Source organism: Notothenia rossii (genome assembly GCF_949606895.1).
Source record: "Notothenia rossii genome assembly, chromosome: 2".
NCBI lineage: Eukaryota > Metazoa > Chordata > Actinopteri > Perciformes > Nototheniidae > Notothenia > Notothenia rossii.
The window spans coordinates 19,598,326-19,618,888 of record NC_136904.1 but is presented as its reverse complement, the minus strand read 5'-3'; the positions used below and the strand labels follow the sequence as shown (position 1 = coordinate 19,618,888).

The window sequence follows — 20,563 nt, the reverse complement described above, 5'->3', positions numbered from 1 at the left end:
TTGTTTTCATTCCATTCTCATCCCAGCTGAATGGCCTGCTCCCCAGCCACAGAGCATTTTATCTCGAGAGGGGGAGGGAAAGAAATGGAAGGGGTGGGGGTGCGAGAGATTTAAGAGCCCCCATAGGAAAATAAAAATAAACTCACTGGACTATTCTCTTGTTTAAGCTAATTCCCCAGATTGTAATGTCCTACTTTGGAAAGACAAGAGCAGCAAACTCTTCCTCTTCCAACACTAAAAACTTCAGAAGTTCTGCTCTGTCTTTAATAATTATGTTTGCCTTTCAAACTCATTAGCATTTCATATCCAGTGAAATAGGACTTATCTAAAACTTTAAGATTAAAATTAGAAGTAATTTGTTATTTTATGGTGAATACAGTATGTACCGTTTTATAACATTCTCTGTGTCAAAACCTGACAGTAATTACTATGTTGATACTAACCAGTGTTTTCTATTGGCATTTATCATTTATCTAGAAAGAACAGGCAGGCAATTTATAAACTGAAATAGCATTCCTCCGATTAATCTAAATTCTTTTGAAAAATAGGCTGTGGAAGGGTGTTTTGAAAAAAGCCAGACATCTGACTCATTTACTGTTGTCAACCAGCACGCCTGCGCTAAAGTTGCTCTGCTTTCACCAAATCCATTTTTGGTTGCCTGTTTTGTCCACGCTGTTCGAACACTGAAAGAGGTTTGAGAGTTATTTTATAGAATAATCCAGGTCATTATTCACCTCTCCCAGGTGGAAGGCAGGGAGGACAGCGGTGCATTCCAGCTGTATTTTCTCCTGTTGGAGGACTTGGCAGGTTGCGTCTGGCCCGGCGGAGGGGATGGAGAAGTGAGGGAGCGGCAGCTCTCCTGGGAGGGAGGTGGAAAGAAGGGGGAGGACTGGAGTAGAATGGAAGCTGGCACCACATTATCTCCAACAGTTGGTGCATTCCTTAATGATCAAGTGCTGGAGCAGCATCTGCGATGAAAGTGTGTGTGTGTGTTTACGTATGTGTGGGTGTTTGTGTATGAGAGAGAGCATATGTGTTCATATTAACATATGCTCCATGTGTTTATTTAATTCCCCTTTACACCACTTATAAAATAAGCCTTTTCTGTGCTTTAGGGGAGAAAATGTCATGCCCTGATGTTTTTCTGTCTTTAAAAGGATTATGATTCGAAGGGAGTGTGTTGTTCCGGGAGAGGAAGCTGTCTCACCCAGGGGTGAGGCGCAGGGAAGAAGCGTTGAGCTCTGCTACCCCCTCCCCCTGCCCCTAACCCCTGTTTTAAGATCTGTGATCTTTGTGCCATGGAGGGAGTTAACACAAACATACACAACACACACTGCCTTTTCTTTCTCCCTCGCTTAGGGTCAAGGGGACAAACTGTGAGTTGGGAATTGGAAAGTCAATAAAGCAGAAGTAATGTTATAATGACCCTGAGTTGAAGATGTCCTGTCGACCCCCATCACATCGGAGGAAGTGGACAATCAAACAAAATGGTCCCTCTGCTTGATCTCTCTGAAAGCCATCCTTAAACAAGGCAACAAGAACTGCTGACCCCCCGTTACTCCCCGTTACTCCCAGATCCTCTGAAGTCCCTGTGTTTGTCAAAGGGAACAACAGTGTTTGGTTTTGTGCAAGAGATAAAAGGAAACAACAGTTGTATACATTCTTAACTGTACAACTCTCCTCTGTGTTTGATGTCAAGGACGATAATGGTGAAATGGGAAGAGTTCAGAATACAGCATGTGATGGGCCCCCCTCAGTCTGCCTCTCTGTTTCTCAGATTTTTACAATTATGTGCAACTTGGAACCAAAAACACATGACAACTACATTTAACATTAACATGCTTCTGAATTGTCTTTTTTTTTTATACCAGAAGTGTGTTCATAAATGAGCCACTGTTAGATATGTGGTCAGACTATTCATTATGGTGTCCCGGGACTTTGTGGTAATAATTAGTGTGTCTGCTTTGGTTTTGTATTTTGCTCCAAATTCAGAACATTTCCTATATCCTGAGGGACTATTTGAAACCTGGGGAAATTTTTTATAGAAATCAGCACATATTTTTACACGGTATATGATTTGCTATCCAATAATATATTTTTACTATAAGATTCTAAAGGACTGTACGCTGCATGTCTTATGATGATATGGTTCAGATTGGAGGCAGTTTGAAGAGACAGTGTCTCAAGGTGGAGGGGTGGAAGGGTTGGAGGCTAGCTGGTGCTGCTGGTGTTTGATGAGAACAGGCTGACCCCTAAGCAGTGCAAGGACGGTGAAGGCCTGGGTCAGCCGGCCCAGTGTGTTCTTTATCAGCTACCCCAGCGACAGCATGGCAGATTGCAGCCATTCCTCCTCTGATTCATTGTCTGCTGGACAAATGTTAATTGTTTTCATCATTGGCAGCTAAACGAATGCACGGACGTAGCCAGTCTCACTCCTTGCCTCCCACTTAATGTGCGTCTCTACCCTTATGCTATCCCCACAATGCCTGCTCCCCTCCTCCCTTAGCTCATCTCTTGACTGTCGAGTCTCTTTTAATGTTCGCAATACCATCAAGTAAAATACGCTTTACACTGAATCCTTCTCATTTCCATTTAGGTGAATAGATTTAGAGATTTATAACAAACTAAAAAAACTGAATATACATTATTCCTTTATCATAAAAAAACAATTAAATCCAAATAGGTACTTCACTTTTTCTTTTTATTCAAATAAGTACCATTTTCTTCTTCTTTTGTATTAAAGATCCCTCATGCATGGAGGCACTTCTTTCTAAAGAGTGGAAAGAGAAGATGGAGAGTCTCAACACCAGTGAACTGCTGGCAGAAGTAAAAGGTAGGAGTACAAGGACTGCAACACCCAAACACAAGTTTAAACTGTGTTAGCAAATCACTCATTCCTATCAAACATACATACATAATCTATGTACTGTATAATCTCAGACACAGCCTTGTACTCTGAATTAAAACAAAGGCCTTTGGCTGCCCTCCTCATTCATTTCTCTCCTCCTTTTTTTTTTTTTTTTGGAATGCCCAACTCTGTCCAAAGTGCCGTCTTCAAAATTGCAGCCCATTTGAGGCTCTGTGTGCTTGTCAGCAGTTTATTTTGTCGTCCCTTCAGACGGCCCTGAGCCTAGCGTCTCTGCTCTGGCACATGCAGTGCGTTCATGCCGCTCTGGTAATTGTTGAACCCAAAGTGTGCTTGATGTAAACAGAGCACGGCTGGGCTGAGAGGAGAGAAGCCGTTAAGAGAGGAGAGGAGACGGTGACGCACAGAGTCGTCTCCTCTGCGAGTCTGCGTTTGAGTGGAATGTCTTGACTCCGACAGTGAACGCCCTGCGCAGCGTATCAATTGCGGCACGGCAAAGCGCAACTCAGCACTCCCCCAAAATCTCTGTTTATGACAGGTTGAAGGTGGGCCGAGTATGGGCAGGGCCGCTGCTCAGTCCTCAGCACTGACTGTTACTGAGAGCGTGTGTGCTTATACAGCACGGCGAAGCACAATAACAGCTGGCTGATAACAGCAGGCTGTCACTGGCTCGCTCACTCTCCCTCACTCACTGCTTTCAATATAAATATTTGAACTGTTGATAACATACTCACATCTTTTATTATCAACATTTCATGAAGACTCTTCACAAATCAATTAAGAAAGCACATTTCACTGCACAGGTGACTGTTCATTTTGCTAAATTGTTTATTTTTTAAAAACACGGGTGACATACATAAATAAAACTGTTTGGTTTTAATTATGGAATTACAGAGGAGAGGGAAAAAAGGCTGTTGAATGTTCTAATAAGTTTATTTATTGGCAATAACCTTAATGAACTGAAGGATAAATCATTGCTTAGTAAACTAGATTCATTGTACCTGCCCTAGTATGTTGTATGCCACTGTAGATCAAAGTGCAATGGGTAAAATGTTTTAAATGATTTAGCCTTTTGAAAGCCGGTCTGTTAAATTACAGGCAGGGCATTTCTGCTGTTTGATGAATGGGAACGGGAAGGTTACTTGGTGGTCTGTAAACAGGTAGGGAGTCTGATAATAAACACTATGGCCTCTGTCTGTTGATGAGTTATGGAGACAGTCTATACACCACAGTTACAAATATAAATGCTTCTCCTATCACAGTGGCAGCCTTAGATTTTTAATTAGCATGCCATTTCATATGACTGTAGACATTTCAAAGGGCTGCTTTGTGCTCCCCCTTACAAATGTCTCTCTCTCTGCGTTTGATGTCTGCCTGATGTAAATACGGGCAATTAAAAAGGAGCCCAGGGTTGGAGACGCACAAGGTCCGCCTAATTAAAACACAAACAAAGGTACCTTGCTTAAAACCACCTTATGATTAAGATCTAAAGTGTTATGATGAATCGGAGGTTCAATTAATTGTTAGGTTAAAATCAGTACAAAAGATAAACATGCCTGTAGGTTTCAAATAAATGAAAGAAAGTATGAATAAAGGCTGACGTGGAGATAAAGACTACAGTAGTGGCACAACGGCCTTGCGTATTCTGTGCTTATCGCTCACCAATTCCTCCACAAATTATACTGTGCACCTTATAGGCTACCTTTTGACATTGTGCCACTAAAACCTTGAAGTAATTGTGTAATTGCAGAGGCAAGTGGTGGAATTTGTCTGGCGAGGAACTCATTTAGTCTTGCTCTTAGGAAACATACATAAATGAAAAACAATAGGTGTGACAGAATTTGTCCTGGGGCTTTTACCTGTGAAAAGAAAGACATTCTTTAACTGCAGTTGTGTTCAAACATGCCCTGAATACTTTATCCCGTCGAGATGAACACACACGTACAATAAACAAAACAAAACAATAGTATCAACATCAGAGATTTGCTTTCAAAGTCTGTGAACCCAACCAACCATTTACCTCTTACAGAGGACACATCTATAATTATAGCTTATTGTCATGTGGGTGTTTGGCTAGATAATGTGCTGCTTCCGAGGTAAAGACATACTTTAGCTTCTATAGTCAGTAGAAACAATCGTAGTAATCCAGTAGAGGCTGTGTGCTTAAACCAGACATGTAGATGGTGTTATTAAGGGTTAATGATCTCAAATCTCCACCTGCCTTTTCTTGTATGCTGTTAGGGCTTAGCATCAGCAGGGAATGCAAAAAGGAGAGCTTGCAAAGGAGCATTAGTGGCGGATTTCTTTTCACCAGTCAATTCCAGAGCTAACTGTTTGTTTTCATACCTGAGCTTAGCTGTCAATCTGCTGGAACGATGAAGGAGGGAGATGAAATCTCCTGAACAAAACCACAGAGCAAGAAAGGGAGGCTGGCTGGAAGGGCTCCAAACCACAGAAAGTAGCAGATAATGGCAGGCAAGGTGGAAGGAGGAGTGCAAGGAGTAGAGAAAAAAAGATTTTAGACGGGTACTTAGACATTTACAATTATAAACCTCAAAGAGATGCAAAGCCCCCATTTTACACATGATTTAGGAAACGCACAATCATTATGTCCCTGTGTATATATGTACACACATATATATATATATATATATATATATAAATATATATATACACACACATACATGCATGTGTCAAATGCATACAAATATAGTACACAGCGTCCTAAGGCAGATAAGGTTGCTCTCTGTTGCATGCTTGCTATGTGCAGGGTCTTTGAGCCTCATACTCAACAGAGCTGTTTAAGTTTCCCTGCTGAGTGCCAGTTTCCCGGACCCCCATTGGGAGAAAAAAAAGAAGAAGCCAAATGCTCAAGCATTGACCTAAACATGAAAAAAAAAACGTGGTTACTAAATTGGAACACAAGCTGTATTCATTCTCTAGGAATTTGCAAAACATATTAAAATAAGAAAAATGCTTAACATTGTACACTAGTGTTGATATGGCAGCTTGAATTCTGAAGCAGAAAAATCGAGGCTCTTGCACTGTCACAATCAATTTGAGAATGGTGTCCACATGACAGTGGTCGAGTGCACGCAGACAGTCCTGTGGCAGGCAGATAAGTGGAAGCTGTTTAGGAGGAGAACACAGGGCAGGGCAGGGCGGCAGCTGAGACTGATTTGATGCTGGCCCTACCTGTGCTGGCTTTACTCCTGCACTCACAGAAAGGAGTCCACTGTGTGAACACAGAGCCCATATTGTTCAGCCATGAGGGTTGGCTTCAAAACACGATTATTCACTTTAGAATGAAACGTTATTCCCAATGGCTTCCATATAGTGAGGTTTTGATGCCACTGGAGATGCACAGCACAATGTTGGTGCACACATTTTTGCTGACACTGAAATGAAGAGCTCAGTAGTAAAATAATGGTGTGTTTTTACAACACACTGTATATAAATATTATGTATATAATGTTTATTCAACATACAAAAACATTCACACAAACAGCACAAAACAGTATCTGTCCAGTTGCTCCAGTCAAAAATGCCTCAGTTGGCATTTTCTCCACAACACTTCAGTCAACTGTTTGCCCTGTGCACTCAGGTGAAATATGAGCCACAGTAAATCATTATTCCTCAGGCCACATTTGCCAGATGAATGTATGAGAGTGTTGGACTGTGTGTTTTTCTCCTCTAATGAATTGAGGAATTTAGCTTGTGGCAATGGAGGTAAAAAGGGAACTGCTGTGCTAGTGTATGTGGGTTTGTGTGATAGGGTTCTCTGTTTGTGTTTTGAATTATATTTCAGTGGTTTGTCATGGTTTGTTTAACTAATGACTTTTAAAGTTGTATAATACATTTCATGGAAACAAGCGTACTACTACTGTTTTCATTTGAAAAGAATGTAGAACATTTACGGAGCTGACAAAAACACACCTGTCATTTATTTAAGACAAACTCCCCTAAGAGATTGATCAGCTTTTCCACAGTAAAGCAAATGTTAATACTAAGGATGTTAATGAAGACGATATTTAGATATGAAGATATAATTCACTCGAAACAGATGCAAACAACATCTGAATAAAAGTGCACGCAAATTAGCAACGGGAGTTTTTCGGATATCAATCAGTTACTTTCACATTTCTTATGATACCTCTTGAATTGCATGCTCAGCCTTTTTCCCCCTCACACTATAATCCTATTTTCTTTTAAAGAGAAATCACATTACATTACAGTCCAAAGAAATGATGACTGATGATTCCACGTAAAACCTCACACTCTAATTCCACAATTAATTTCCACACAGTGAAATGTAGAATATTAATTTGAAGGTAAATCTCATTCATACTAAATATGCATGGGCACTTATACATCAAAATTCTGTAAGAAAGTGTATACAACTTTCAGGGCTTTCCTTCTCGATTAAGACATTTTCTTACGTCATTTATGGCAAATTTACAACAGCGTTTTGTATGAATAATTCTAAAGTTACTTTACATATTCTAACATGAAATGTAATCAGAAATATACATATTGTAAATATAATATTAATACCAAAGATGTAGCTATTTTAAAATACATTTTACAGTGTCGAGTATTTGTCTGGATATTTTTTTAATTGAAAGGTCTTTATTTGTATTGCTTTTTGTACATGCATGCAAAATACATGTCTTTGAGTTTTTTGTTTAGCAGTCATTTCACATTTTTTTCTTATATTTAATTCTTATCCGCTGTATAGGTAAGACCGATGAATACATGTTTTGTGAAATACCAGAGTTACCATCTAACTCCTAATTCACCTCCAAGGTTTTGCAGACAGTTAGCTGTTGCCTTGATCCCTGTCTTCCAGGCTTAAAGCGCTTTATATGAGAGGGGCCTTGAAAACTTTTCTATTTTAAGGGCACACGGGTGAGACTCATTACCATCAGATCAGAAAAGATGAATAGAAAGATTGGACTTTGTTTTTCTGTCATCTTATGAACTGCCTTGCATACGTACAACAACCTGCATGGCGGCAGGATCCATGGTTTTTGGCATTGTATTATAAATTGAAAGAATAATTTATTCAATAAATGAAAGACCAGAGGTAAAGTTTTTGTGCAGAATTATTTTTTTGTCCTCAGAGTGAATTTCAGGGTCAGTGGCATTCCCTGTGGAGTAATATGTTCAGCTCGAGCCTCGATCTTGGCTTTGACGAAGTACCTTGTCCAGTGTCATGGGTAGACAGTGAAGTGCTGGAGCTTAAACATTAGCATAATTATACTGAAGGGTGAGGCTTCTGCTATCATCAAAATATTAGTCTCCATCAATGTTCGGCATGAACGGTAAAACCACAGTAGATGAAGTGTACTTTTCTTAATAACCTCTCCGTATGCCAATCAGATTTTCATTTACAAAAACTAGACCTCTACTGACCAATTTACTTAATTCTGTAAAAGTCTTAAAGTCCTATCTGTCAATACTCAAATCCATGTGAACACACATACAGATAGACATATAGAAATGCTGTTGGAAAACTATAGTCGCAGTCTGCCATTAGCAAGTTAAAAGCTTTCACCAGTCTCAAGCACATCCATTTTTATGGTTATAAACACTTGACAAGATCTGACTTTTTCTTTAACAAGAAATTCTATTTATTCTGAGAGCAGTTTCTCAGAATAAAGGTTCATACATTATATGAAAGCATATGGACTGAGGATCATTGCTGCCAGTGGATGACACGTGCTTGTGAGTCAATGCTCATGCTTGTTAATGAGGTTTTATTGGCAAGATTAACAGCTTTTATATCATGGCAGAGGCAGCGAGCCAGGTAAAACAGCTGTTGCTCATATTGTCTCGGTTGTAGGGCATGGAGACGCGTTAACACCATATAACTGGAAACACATATGGCCTTGTAGCATTGTTGAACAAGTGTATATAGCTGTTAAAAGCGGAAGGATACCATAAACCCAGCTCTTGTTATTTTAGCTTGGTTTTCTGCCATACTAAATGTTCAATATGACATTTTACTCTGACCAACGCACAAAACCTTATCATATTCAATATCACAAAAGTGAATTTGGTACAGGGCTTGCTTTCATGCGGTTGTTGAATTGGTTCATGATTTTGAAGAAAGGTATGTGAACAGAAAAATCTTTCTATTTTGAACAGAAAATAAATACCAATAGATGCCATTCGCTGCAACTCAATTGGCTCTTTGTGTTTTACAGCAAAAGAGGGTCACACTACCGCGTAGTTCACACACGTATGCATTTACTCAGAGGCATGAGCCTTTTATCGATTGGAGGAGCACGCAACACACATCTGTACACACTCGTGTCTAGATCCCCACACACTTTAGGAGAGCAGAGAGAGAGCCTTAGCTCACAAGGCATTAAAGTCATGTGCGGTCTGTGGATACAACTTGGTACATTTGGAGCATTTAAAAGTCTTAATTTACTTAGGATGGGCTTGCAGCATATGGAAGCATCCACAAAAGCTGACTGATAGAGAGACAAAGAATTTCCAGTCTTCTGGCGCTCAAAACTCAATTCAGATCTGGTCATAATGGCTCAGCTGTCTTAACCAAAGGAAGGGAAGAGAATAGGGTGCCTTGTGATTTCCCCCCTTTTCACCCTCACCCTCCCTTGCTTTTCTTCTCTTTTTGTGCCTGAATCTTTTATCTGTGTTATTCACTCGGGACTCTTCAAAGTAACAAGCCTCCTTCTTTTTCCCCGGTACTGGTCTTGGAACCCAAATTAGAGACTGCTTGATTAGAGCAGAGAGGAGGGAGCCAAGAGAGAGGGAGATGTGGGTATTGGACAGAACAAATCGCACCCCTACAAAGTGCCTTTTATCCAAAGACCCCAAGGCTCAAATACCCCCAGCCCTCCCCAAGCAACCATGGCTCTGCTTGTTTTCCTCTTATCATTTATTTAGACACCCGTCGTTGATGTTTTCTGCCCTACTTTGTGACATTTAAAAGAGGAAGGAATCTCAAAAGGTGAAGGCTGAATGCGTTGAGGGTGAACAAAACCGCTTTACGGTCTCCTCCTCTTCCTATGTGTCAATCTAACATAGCTGAAGTTGACACGGTGGCCTGAGAAAGAAAACAAGAAAAGCCCCAGCACAGCTTGACCGCTCACTCCTGGGATCCTCTTCCTGTGTCAGGCTGGTATTGTCCTACTGGGCTTCAGTCATCTAACAGGAGGATGTCACAACATGTTAGGTCTGAGCCGACTGCTTGGGTTTATGTAGCGCCAAGGCATCTCTGGGCTGTCTGTCTGCCGTCGGAAGCGCAATGTGAGCAGACATGTTAACGGGCAGACCCCAGCCCCACTGCTGTTAAAAGCCATGCAATATGCAGGAAACTGCCTCTTTTGTCAGCAGGCTGGTCAGACACAGACCACGACTCTCCTTTGCTGAACCACCCAATAAAAGTTTTATCCGCATTTTAAAGCTGATCCATAATTTAAAGCAGGAAGAAAGAGTTTTTTTACACCAACCCCCTTACAAAAAACATATGCGCCTGTTTTTCTGCTAAGTTTGGATGTCTTGATGTTAAAATTCCCCAACCAGCTTTTCATATTTAGATGCCCAAAACGTTTTATTACAATGTTCACTTGTAGCCCAAATTGCAATACAGAGGACAATGTAGACTTTTCATAGTTTAGCTCAACATCAAAACAAAGAGCCCTCTGTTAGTATTCTTTTGGTGTTGGAGCAAGACGAAGCTCTTCACACTATTCTATTTATATTCCTTCTCTGGACACTTAGCACCAGTCTGCCTGCACAGAAATGCACACAAACACAACATATATGTGCTGTTTATTCAGTTTTTTCAATCTTTTTTCCACAGTGTTGATACTTTAAAACTAGTGAGTGAAATGTGTACGCAGGCTGAGAGGGCGTCAGTGAGGGCGTCAGTGAGGGCGTCAGTGAGTCCAGATGTTTAGTTTCCAACTATGCTGCCCTGAAGGCATGATGGCCATCATCTTCATCTGGATGGGAATTGTCTATCTCTGTTCTTTCTTTCTCCCTTCCTGTCTTTCTTTATGTTTTTTCTTTAGTCCCTCGCTCCTCCCTCCCACAGTATTGATAGCCGTGATTTATTGTGACAACGACTGATGTATCTTGCTAGTGACCTGTAAAAGGCAGCTCGTTCATGGACACAGCCAAAGGTTAATAAAATTGGTGCTGATTGTATCAATTTTACAGATAAGCCATTCACAACAAGTGTAGTCGGGTGAATAAGAAGTCAATTCAGGCCTTAGAAACTGAACACTGGCCCAATGAATAGCTGCTTTAAGGTGCTTTTTTTTTCCTTAGGAGGATAAATGGAGAATTGCAGCTCTCTTCCATTGCAGCACGCAGCGGAGGCAGAGCGGGGCGAACCGAGGTTCAGACAAGCCTGCCAGTAAATTGCCCTGAATGGGTTCTGGAGGTTGACAAGCCCTATTAAGACAAACGGCTTTCCTCATCGGAGAGATAAAATAAATCAGGTGTTTAGTCAAATTAAAATAGTTTGAGTGGAGAGGGCCCCAGGGAGCTCTCGGAGAAACTCAAGACAGATGTGGCCAGAGACGAGAGGAAGACACCCAGGAAAGAATTCAGCTCCTGCTGGCTCCAGGCCAATCTTCACTGTACTGTTATCTGGATCTCTATCCTTTTATCCTTCTCCCTCTTTCTGTCTCTCCCTCTTTCTGTGTCTTCTGTCGGTTTTCCGGCTCATTTTTTCTTTTTGGTATGTTCTCCCAGATCAGCTTGTCACACAGGAGTGCAGTGGGAGGAGAGTGAGTTACTGTCTAGCCTCTCACTGGCAATTATGTTGGCGGTGTAAGTCAATGGTAGGATCACTTAGCATTGATTAGGCGCAGGGAGAGAGCAGTGCAGCGGAGCCGCTCTCTCTCTATCACACAGTGTGGACATGTGGCTGTACAGAGAAGTAAGCCTATTGGTCTGTCATTGCTTTTATATTTTTTCAATTACGCATACAGTAGCTACAAAGGTAATAGAAAATAAAGAATGCATTGTTCGGTTCTCCTTATAGTTATAGTGCATTCAGAGCACATTTGGTGGTTAAACATCCTTTTTGGTGCGTTTTTTACCAAATATGAACAACCGTTTTATTTTGTTCCTTCTGTAATAGCTTGCAAGAATGGCCATACAATAAAGAAATGTTGTATTTTTTTTAGGCTTACACTGACTCTTAACACTTTTCTTTATATTCACCCCTGGAAGTCTGACGTAAGCTGTCATCTCAGTTTGACAGCTCCCTGCAGCTCTTTGTCTATATGCCGGGAACAATTCCTTCCCTTTCTTCTTGTGAAAGCTGTGAACACTAGCTACACTAAGTAGATAACTCCAGGCTGTGTGTGACCTTAACACTTTCTAGTGAATTCACTCCAGTTGGTTGCTGCCTCTGTGGTTTTCTTTGTACGATATATTGTGTTTGGCACTATAGCACAATATGATGATCGGCGTGTGCAGCAGGGTCACTTTTCTAAATGTAGTAGTTTATAATGACCAATGCTTATTGCAAGCTTTTTTTTTTACAAATTCGTCAACCCTGTTTTTGTTGTTAAGGCCACTATGAAACCTTTTTAGTGTTTCTTTTTTTTCAGGTATACCTAGCGCAAACCTATGTCTATATTTATGTCATCTTTTTACCGATTGTTCCTTTTCACCCCTGACATTGTTCTCTGTATTCCCTCACTAGGAACTCCAGAGAGCCTGGCAGAAAAGGAACACCAGCTCTCTACAATGATCGCCCAGCTGATTAGCCTGCGAGAGCAGCTCCTGGCTGCCCACGACGAACAGAAGAAGTTTGCCGCCTCACAGATGGAGAAACAGAGGCAGCAAATGGAGTTAGCTCGTCAGCAGCAGGAACAGGTAACTGCTCACTGTTGACCTTTTTCAGAGTATCTCCAGTTGCACTCCAGCTATTAGCCTTTCACCATATTTATATTTCGCACATATTTTCTTCCCTTCCTTTCTTCATTACTATTTAAAATATTCATTCCACACCCTTTCTCCTTTCACTTGTTTACTCTGTTTCCCATTTCATCTCTATAATAAACCCTGTTAAATCATTTTAAAAAAGCTTGTCACTTGACTCTATTACATTTCATGCCTGAAATATGCCAATAAAATCTTTCTCCTTGGTAGGAATTTGGAATATTAGATTTAACACATTTTATATTCTACATAACTTCAGATATTTCTGTCATGCTCTTTCGCCCACATTTATGCTGCGTGCTCGGAAAAATGTTATTATGACTTGTGCTAACAAATGCGAGGGAATGTGCAAATGTAACGTTATATTAAACATGGAAGTCCTCTATATCTTATAAATCGACTCCTATTAGAACAAGCCTGGCATTAGATTTGCAGCACAAATCAGGCCAATGAGCCATATTGTACAAATCAGCAAATTAGCAGAGGCCATGAAGTGTGTTAATGTCTGGGAAGAAATAAGGACACAAACTATCCACACGGGCGACACTTTTATTATCACTAGCCACCCTAATGGCTATGAGTCAATTATCAGCAAGGAGTTCACTCAGAGTTTTCTCAGCACACTCTCAGACCTTCCCGTGGTAAATGAAAAGATAGACCATATAGCTTGGAGTGATGCATTTGGTCATAGTACACTAATAATACATTAACAGTATTGATTTATTTTTCGATCGATGATGTTCATTTGCAAACTACACTCAACTGGTAGACTTTGTGGACATTGCAGCATAAATGACCAGTGATATAAGATATTTTATTATTTGATCTTATTTCAAAATAGAAAAACATTAATAATATGGAAGAGAGAGATAGAGTGATAGGGGGAGAGAGGGAGCCCGCTGAGAGCCAGTATGTCATCAAGCCATCAAGATACAACACAGTAATTAACTGTTGACACTTGTGAGGAAGCCAGCACAAATTAATCTTGACACATTTGCAGACGACCGATATCTTACAGTGAACACTTTGTAATTATATTTAAAAATGAAAATTAAATGACACTTAAAACTAGGTTGTCATGCTCAATGAAGTGGGCATGTAGAAAGGGGGACTACTGGGATTAGAAGGATTGCGGTGTGGCCGCTCGTCACTCAGGGGCGGCAGGGACCTCCGTCACCCGTACATCATAACCACGTTCGTGTTTCCTCTAAATCATTTAGTATTTTCACCACTAATTTTGACTGTGCAGTTCAACTCAGTTCATTAGGAATTTGAAAATGTGTTTTTGTCAGAATAGTTGTCAAAGAAAATAAATGTTATATTATCCTCCATTATTAATCTGCTACATTCTAGTATCCATTATTGTCAGTGTAACCATTCATTTAAAATAGTCTGAATACACTTACTAAAATGTAGCAGATTGTCTCATGTTGTACCTGCCGTTGCAGCACAGTTTCTATAATATTTAATGTTATAGAAAAAAGGAGATGTGTTGTTCTTGATTTTCTCATTCATTTAATTGTTTTCTTTACTTCTGTTTCCAAATAGATTGCAAGACAACAACAGCAGCTTCTGCAGCAGCAGCACAAAATCAACCTCCTCCAGCAACAGATCCAGGTCAGTGAAAGTGTTTCTGTTGGCCTTCTAACACCTCGCACTTCTTCGCACCACCACTGTCACCATGCACCACATGTCTGGATTTAAAAGCACAGATCAATAAAATTAGACATTAAAGTAAATATCATTGCAAAGTACTGTAAGCCTCTCCTTCTCATCTTTTCTGAAACGTCTTGTCTTTTTATCTGTAATTCTTGTGTCACACTAACATTCATCACTCTCATCAAATGTTAATTGCCTGTTGGTAATCGGGAGGGCTTTAAAATATGGAGGAGAATAATTAGCACATCTTAATGAACAAAAAAAAAAGGTGAGGGAGGAGGGGGGAAACAACAGCTAATGAGTCCTTTTGGAGGAGAGCCTGGAGGTGGGGGACATGAAAGAGGCTGGTAAATGCCTCTGAAGCAAGTCAGTCCCAGCAGGGCGACGTGGCCTGCTTTCACAGCACTGGGCTTCTGAAATGTACATTATCATTATGATGTACGGCTTTTTTACTTCCTAAAGGTCCTTCATTTGTGTATGGATTCAAGCATCTCACAGACATTATCATTCTCATTAGTGTGTGTGTTTTTGTGTGTACAGTATGTGATACAGTGCATAGTGTTGTAATGAGAGACCACCCAATGCAGCCTGTAGCTGGCCATGGTCAGACGGTACAGGGTTATCCTGGCAGCGGTCAAGGCTGTGAGCCTGGCTGCCTGCGTGAAGCTAACGTTATCCTGCTGGGTGTGCTTAGTGTCAGGCTCATCCTTCTCCATTCACCTCCTCCTCCCCTGCTTGTTCTTCTCACTGGCAACTCCCTGACTTGTCCTTTCATTTTCCCTTTTTTGTTTATCAACATCTTCAAACTTTTACTAGCAACAAATTGCTCATTCAGCATCTTTAAGCATTCCTCACAGGAGATACTATTTTTTTTTTTTTTTTGCTTTATGACAGTTCCTATGGGGCATCACAAACAGATTGTTTTTATGATACACTTAGGCAAAGCAAACTTCTAATTTCAAACATCAGTTTGAGCACAACAACTGGATTTACTGGCAGGAAATCAAAATGACTCTTCCAAGAGCTCTTTGCAAGAGAAAGACCGTACTGTCAACATGATCTTGTGAATCCACACGCCTGGACCTCTCACTTCAACAGTGGACAGTCTATTAGAAAAATAATTCCACTAAGGAGAAGCACAGAGCATGACATTCTGTCTAGAAAACACTCTAAAATTGAAGTACCGTATATACTACTGAGGAGCTAGTATTACTCATACCATAGAGGGCCCTTCACTCATGCTCATTGAGCATAAGGGCATAGCCCTTAATGCATCTCACTTTTAAAGGCCCTTGCTTTCATCATGAAGTTAAAGGCAAATGACACCTGAACATTCCACTTGATACATAGTTTTGAGAGAGGGTGGGGTGCTTGAGAGTGTAAGGGAACGCACTTTTAAATATCCATTTCAAACACTTGAACAGAGATACAAGTAAAGTCCTTCCATGCAGAGCCTAGTTAGCCAGACTCTCCCTTGACCAATGGGCCACTGATCTTTCCTGAAAAAATAAATCACATCAACATTTAAACAAAAGACTCCCATGGTCAGACCATCTGTTCCACCTCCCATCAGCCTCTGCTGGCTGCACAAAGACTGAATACCAGCCGGGAACAAACATGCATCAATCTCAATACTTCAAATAATTGTGATGCCTTGCAACATGGTTTATCAGCATGTCCTATAAATCAGAAGATGTTTTTTCTCCCTAACCTAGTTCCTGCAAATATCTAGCGTGATGATAGTCACTTCTCTCAAAGTGAAGTAGGAAAGAGAGTAGATAAAATAGAGTCAGGGGTTAGTGAAGCATTTTTGCCACTCTGTTTTCATTACTGCTGCCTCTTAAAAATACCCTGGCCATCTTAATATATAACAGCTTTGACTTAATTAGTTCTGTAAACAAGCCTCCAGCCTTTATGTCAGAGACTTTTAGCAAAGTGGTAAGCAGTGTTGGGGGATTGAGTTACTCTGCTATTACTGTAGAATGGAGAGCACTAAACTTTATTGAAGACCCCAGTGGCCATCAAAGACCTTCAGTTTTGGCTTCAGGGAGAAAACAAGGAGAGAGTTAAGTTAAGGCCTTGTATTGATGATGTAACTGATCACATCAGTGGACATTGTAAACCGTCCCAACAATAAAACCATGGGGGCTGCGAGGGGAGACTTTTGTTGGCACGCTATGTGTTTTTTTAAAGAGTTTTTGCATGTGTATTGAAGGGGATTTGTCAGAAGTATGAAGTTATAGAGATTTAGTTAGTGAGGTTTGGAGCAAGGCAGCTTGGTGTTTAATCATGTTTCTCTTTTGAATAGCCATCTCTCTTTTTATCCTTCCCCATCATTCCTACAAGAGAGGGATAGAGATTTAGACTTTGTCCTTCGGGATTACAATGTCACTTGTTTTAAGATAGCAGATGTTTTGATTGCAGTGTTAGGGGCTTATCAAAAGTTTAAGCTCAAGGCTTTGTGTGTTTTTCCCTCGGCTTGTTTGTATTCCTTCAGTCCATCCTCTGAGTTGAAATCGTCTTGGCACTAATTCAATCCCAGGATGAGATTAACTCTTGATTTAGTTGAACATGTGAAACCCCACCAAGACACATGTGACATTTAAACATTTATATTAGTAGAGAACTAGTTTATCTCCCAAGTTACTTATCTCTCTGAGTCTTTGTGTAGGCACATTGAAATAACAACAAATAGAAATAATGAGCACACTGTTCAGTCTTTCACTCAGGCACACTGGGCATTATTTAACTCTCCTCTTCAATGCTTTCTGTTTCATAATCACAGCCGCTTTCTCATGCTCCTAATGGATGAGCAGTGGCCGCAGATGAAAAGATAAACAGCATCATGTTGTTCATCAGAGTGCTGTCTCAGTTGACTGGCATGTTCTTTCATATGGATTTCCTTGCTACATTAAGGACAATATGCATATTACTAATATGGGAGCAGAAATACGGTATCGTGGTAACCACATAACAGTCAATTAAAGTCCTTCTATACCCAAAATGAAATACATTTGGAGCTCCGAAGTGAGAGATCTGTCCATAGCCTTGCGGCAATTAATGGTATAACCCAGGTTCAAGCATTCCTCAAGGATGGGTCTGTTAAGATACAACCCCTAGCTTACACTCACACTCATACACATTCACAGAGGCGATCACACACACAGGCACATTGATACACACATCAAGAGAATGAATATTGGCAGAAAGGTCAGGATGAACTTTATCTTCAGAAACAGGCTGAAGAAAACAGAGCTCCCCAGATGAAACAGTGGGACACTTTTCATTTCATTTAAATAAACTATCCATTGAAAATATCACACTGTCATGATATCGTCATTGGGTGAATACACTGTGAGATTTGACACACACACACACACACACACACACACACACACACACACACACACACACACACACACACACACACACACACACACACACACACACACACACACACACACACACACACACACACACACACACACACACACACACACACACACACACACACACACACACACACACACACAATATGCCTCCTAACTTTAACCTTGTGTGTGCAATTATGCAGAAACACACATGCAGAATGTTTGTCTCTCTTCCATTTTAAAGAGAAGCCAGAGATAAAAAGAGTAAAAGGCCAATATATTGTTGTCCACTGCACACTTCAAAGTCTTGGAGGATTTCTCACATGTGTCTTTAATGGTGTAAAGAAACAGTGGGGGGCCTGCAGGCGTTTAATGGTTAGATGCTAAAGGTCCCGAGATTAAAGATGAAACTCAATTACACCAGAATTTAGCAGCCCATAATTTAAAGGTGGACAGTCTGGAGGTTGAGGCGTATATTTTGAGATGAACCTGAGGACAACAAATACACAGACATGTAGTCTGATAGAACAAGGATCTTGAGTCATTCTTTAAAAGAGAAGAGGCCCATATTTTCTTTAACACCACTTTTGTTTTACTAAGGACAAAATGATCTTTTATGCTGTTGTTTGCAGTTTATAAATTTCTAGAAGATAACAAAAAAACCTGGACAGAAATGTATTGAAGTCAGTTGCACATGTATTTCCCATTTCCCTCTTTTAAAAAAGGAACCTGAGAATACATAGGGGTGGGACTATGATTGTTGTTGCTTCAGTTTGCTCCAAAACGAGTTGACCTATAAATTGTGACAATGTATTTATTTTTGGTTCCTCAACCATGCCATCTATGAAGTTATAAACATTATTTCCAAATGTTAAGGAAACATCTGTAGTAGCTTGGTAAATATTGACTTGTAAAGCAGATGGTGGTGAAAATTGTTTAAGCTGAATGCGAGTGAACATTTAGCCTGACCAGCAACCATCGTCAATTTATTCAACAGATTTTGAGTCAAATCCAGCCTCGCTGTAGCTGTGCTATTCAAGGACTTTCACATCCGTGTTGATGTGTGATGCTATTGCAGCGTGTGTGCTAAGGACGTGGGGGTCACAATCTCATTGTAACAGGAATCAGGAAGTCAATGTAAGGTATTTGTCACTGAAAAGCAGTTGCCGTCTAATAATTGAGTCAAATTGTGTTTATACTTTCCATAAGCCCTACACAGCCCGATGTTTCTATCATTATGCCTTTGAACAGAGACTGTGTAACCATTTCTATGAAGAGCTTATTACCTAAGCATTAAAAATGTCTATGTGCTTTATTGTGCTAAACACAGTTTCACATCTCCCAGCATGAACAGTAGAAATCTGTAACATTGATGTTTTGTCTGTAGGATAAATTGTTTTTTAAGTAGTACTGGTTTGCAATAACGCCTTTGTTACTAAAAGGAGAATATGCATGCTATTTAATCCAATGTGGTAATTCAAAGCAGTGAGTCTGTTTGGTTTCCAATTTAGGGAAGCAAAGACTCCAAAACTACAACATTATGGTAAATATTTTAAATCAAGCAGATGAGTTTAAATAAACACAGGCTGTATGGTAATTCCACAAAGATAATAGCGCTAATTTGTGTATTCTCAGATGCTTTTGTTGTCTCCTCGGCACAAATAATTATCTCTGTGCGAGACTCTTATTAATGCACTGGCAAAAAAAACAACCTCAAAAATAGACATTGTTAAAGAGAATGTGCAAGTCCCCCAATTAGCACAGCTAGATTGAGACAGTTAGCATGATAATAAGAGAATAATAGAGCAGGGAAATGATCATGTGTGAGTGTGTGAAGTGTGTGCACACGCCTGTGTAGATGATGCGCTGCCAGTGCTTTCCCGTGTGTTGAAAAGCCCTGTGTTAGCCTGCTAGTAGGATTATGTGGGGGCATTAACAGCCTAGTCAGACGGGCTTGGCTCTCGCCCAGGGAGGCTCAGTCCAGCATGTTCATCCTCCATTTAAGGACACTGTTAGCTGATGAAGATGTGCACATGCAAGACTGAAGATAAAAGAAAGCAGTGACCCGACTCATTAGCCCTTGTGATTTAATATATTGACACTTGGATACAAATAATTCCATTTAGTGGACTCTATTTGCGGGGAGAGAGGGATCAATTTAATTAGTTATGAAATGTGACTACTTGTCAGTAAGCAGAGGAAATGCTGACGTTAAACAAAGTCGTGTGCAATTTAAACAATAAAGCCATTGCGGCCTTGTTAAAAATTAATGATGCACAAAAAGGTGTAATAGATACAACCTCAGCAATAGCAGTGATGGTGTGCAAATGAAGCTAAGTGGATTAACAGTCGCTCTGTGATGCCACTTGTCTGTGAAAACTAAGTATATAAACAGTAGATGATGTTTGAGCGTTCTGGCATATGCAGGTTTCTTTTCCAATTAGGCCATTATTTTATCTCCAGGAATGCACCCTGTCTTTACTTAGACATGTGTGTACCTTTTAAATTATGGTAATGCAGGGCTGCTGAATTGCTTTAAAATAAAAAAGATGAGTAGATTTAGTAAAAACAGAAATGAAAAAATAATTGATATTGTGTAACTTTATTGTACAGCAACTGAGCACAGTTACTGAGTCTATTTAGAAGCAGTCAAATGAAACACATGCTTGAACTCTATGTTGTCTTTGAGGTAGGAATATAGACAAACATAGATTCATTATTGATGTAAATA

The 20,563-nt window shown here is 40.2% G+C and overlaps 1 protein-coding gene across 10 annotated transcripts in view; it reads left to right on the top strand.

Annotated features, from left to right (window-relative positions):
- sox6 (SRY-box transcription factor 6) overlaps positions 1-20,563 on the top strand; it is a 132,199-nt gene that overhangs the window by 62,154 nt on the left and 49,482 nt on the right. For 9 of the 10 annotated variants that reach the window (XM_079663481.1, XM_079663485.1, XM_079663486.1 and 6 more), the window contains 3 exons: positions 2,744-2,833; positions 12,564-12,736; positions 14,351-14,419. In XM_079663481.1, coding sequence (XP_079519607.1) covers positions 2,744-2,833; positions 12,564-12,736; positions 14,351-14,419 — 332 coding nt within the window. The remainder of the gene's footprint in view (positions 1-2,743; positions 2,834-12,563; positions 12,737-14,350; positions 14,420-20,563) is intronic. The other variant, XM_079663488.1, reaches the window with a different exon arrangement.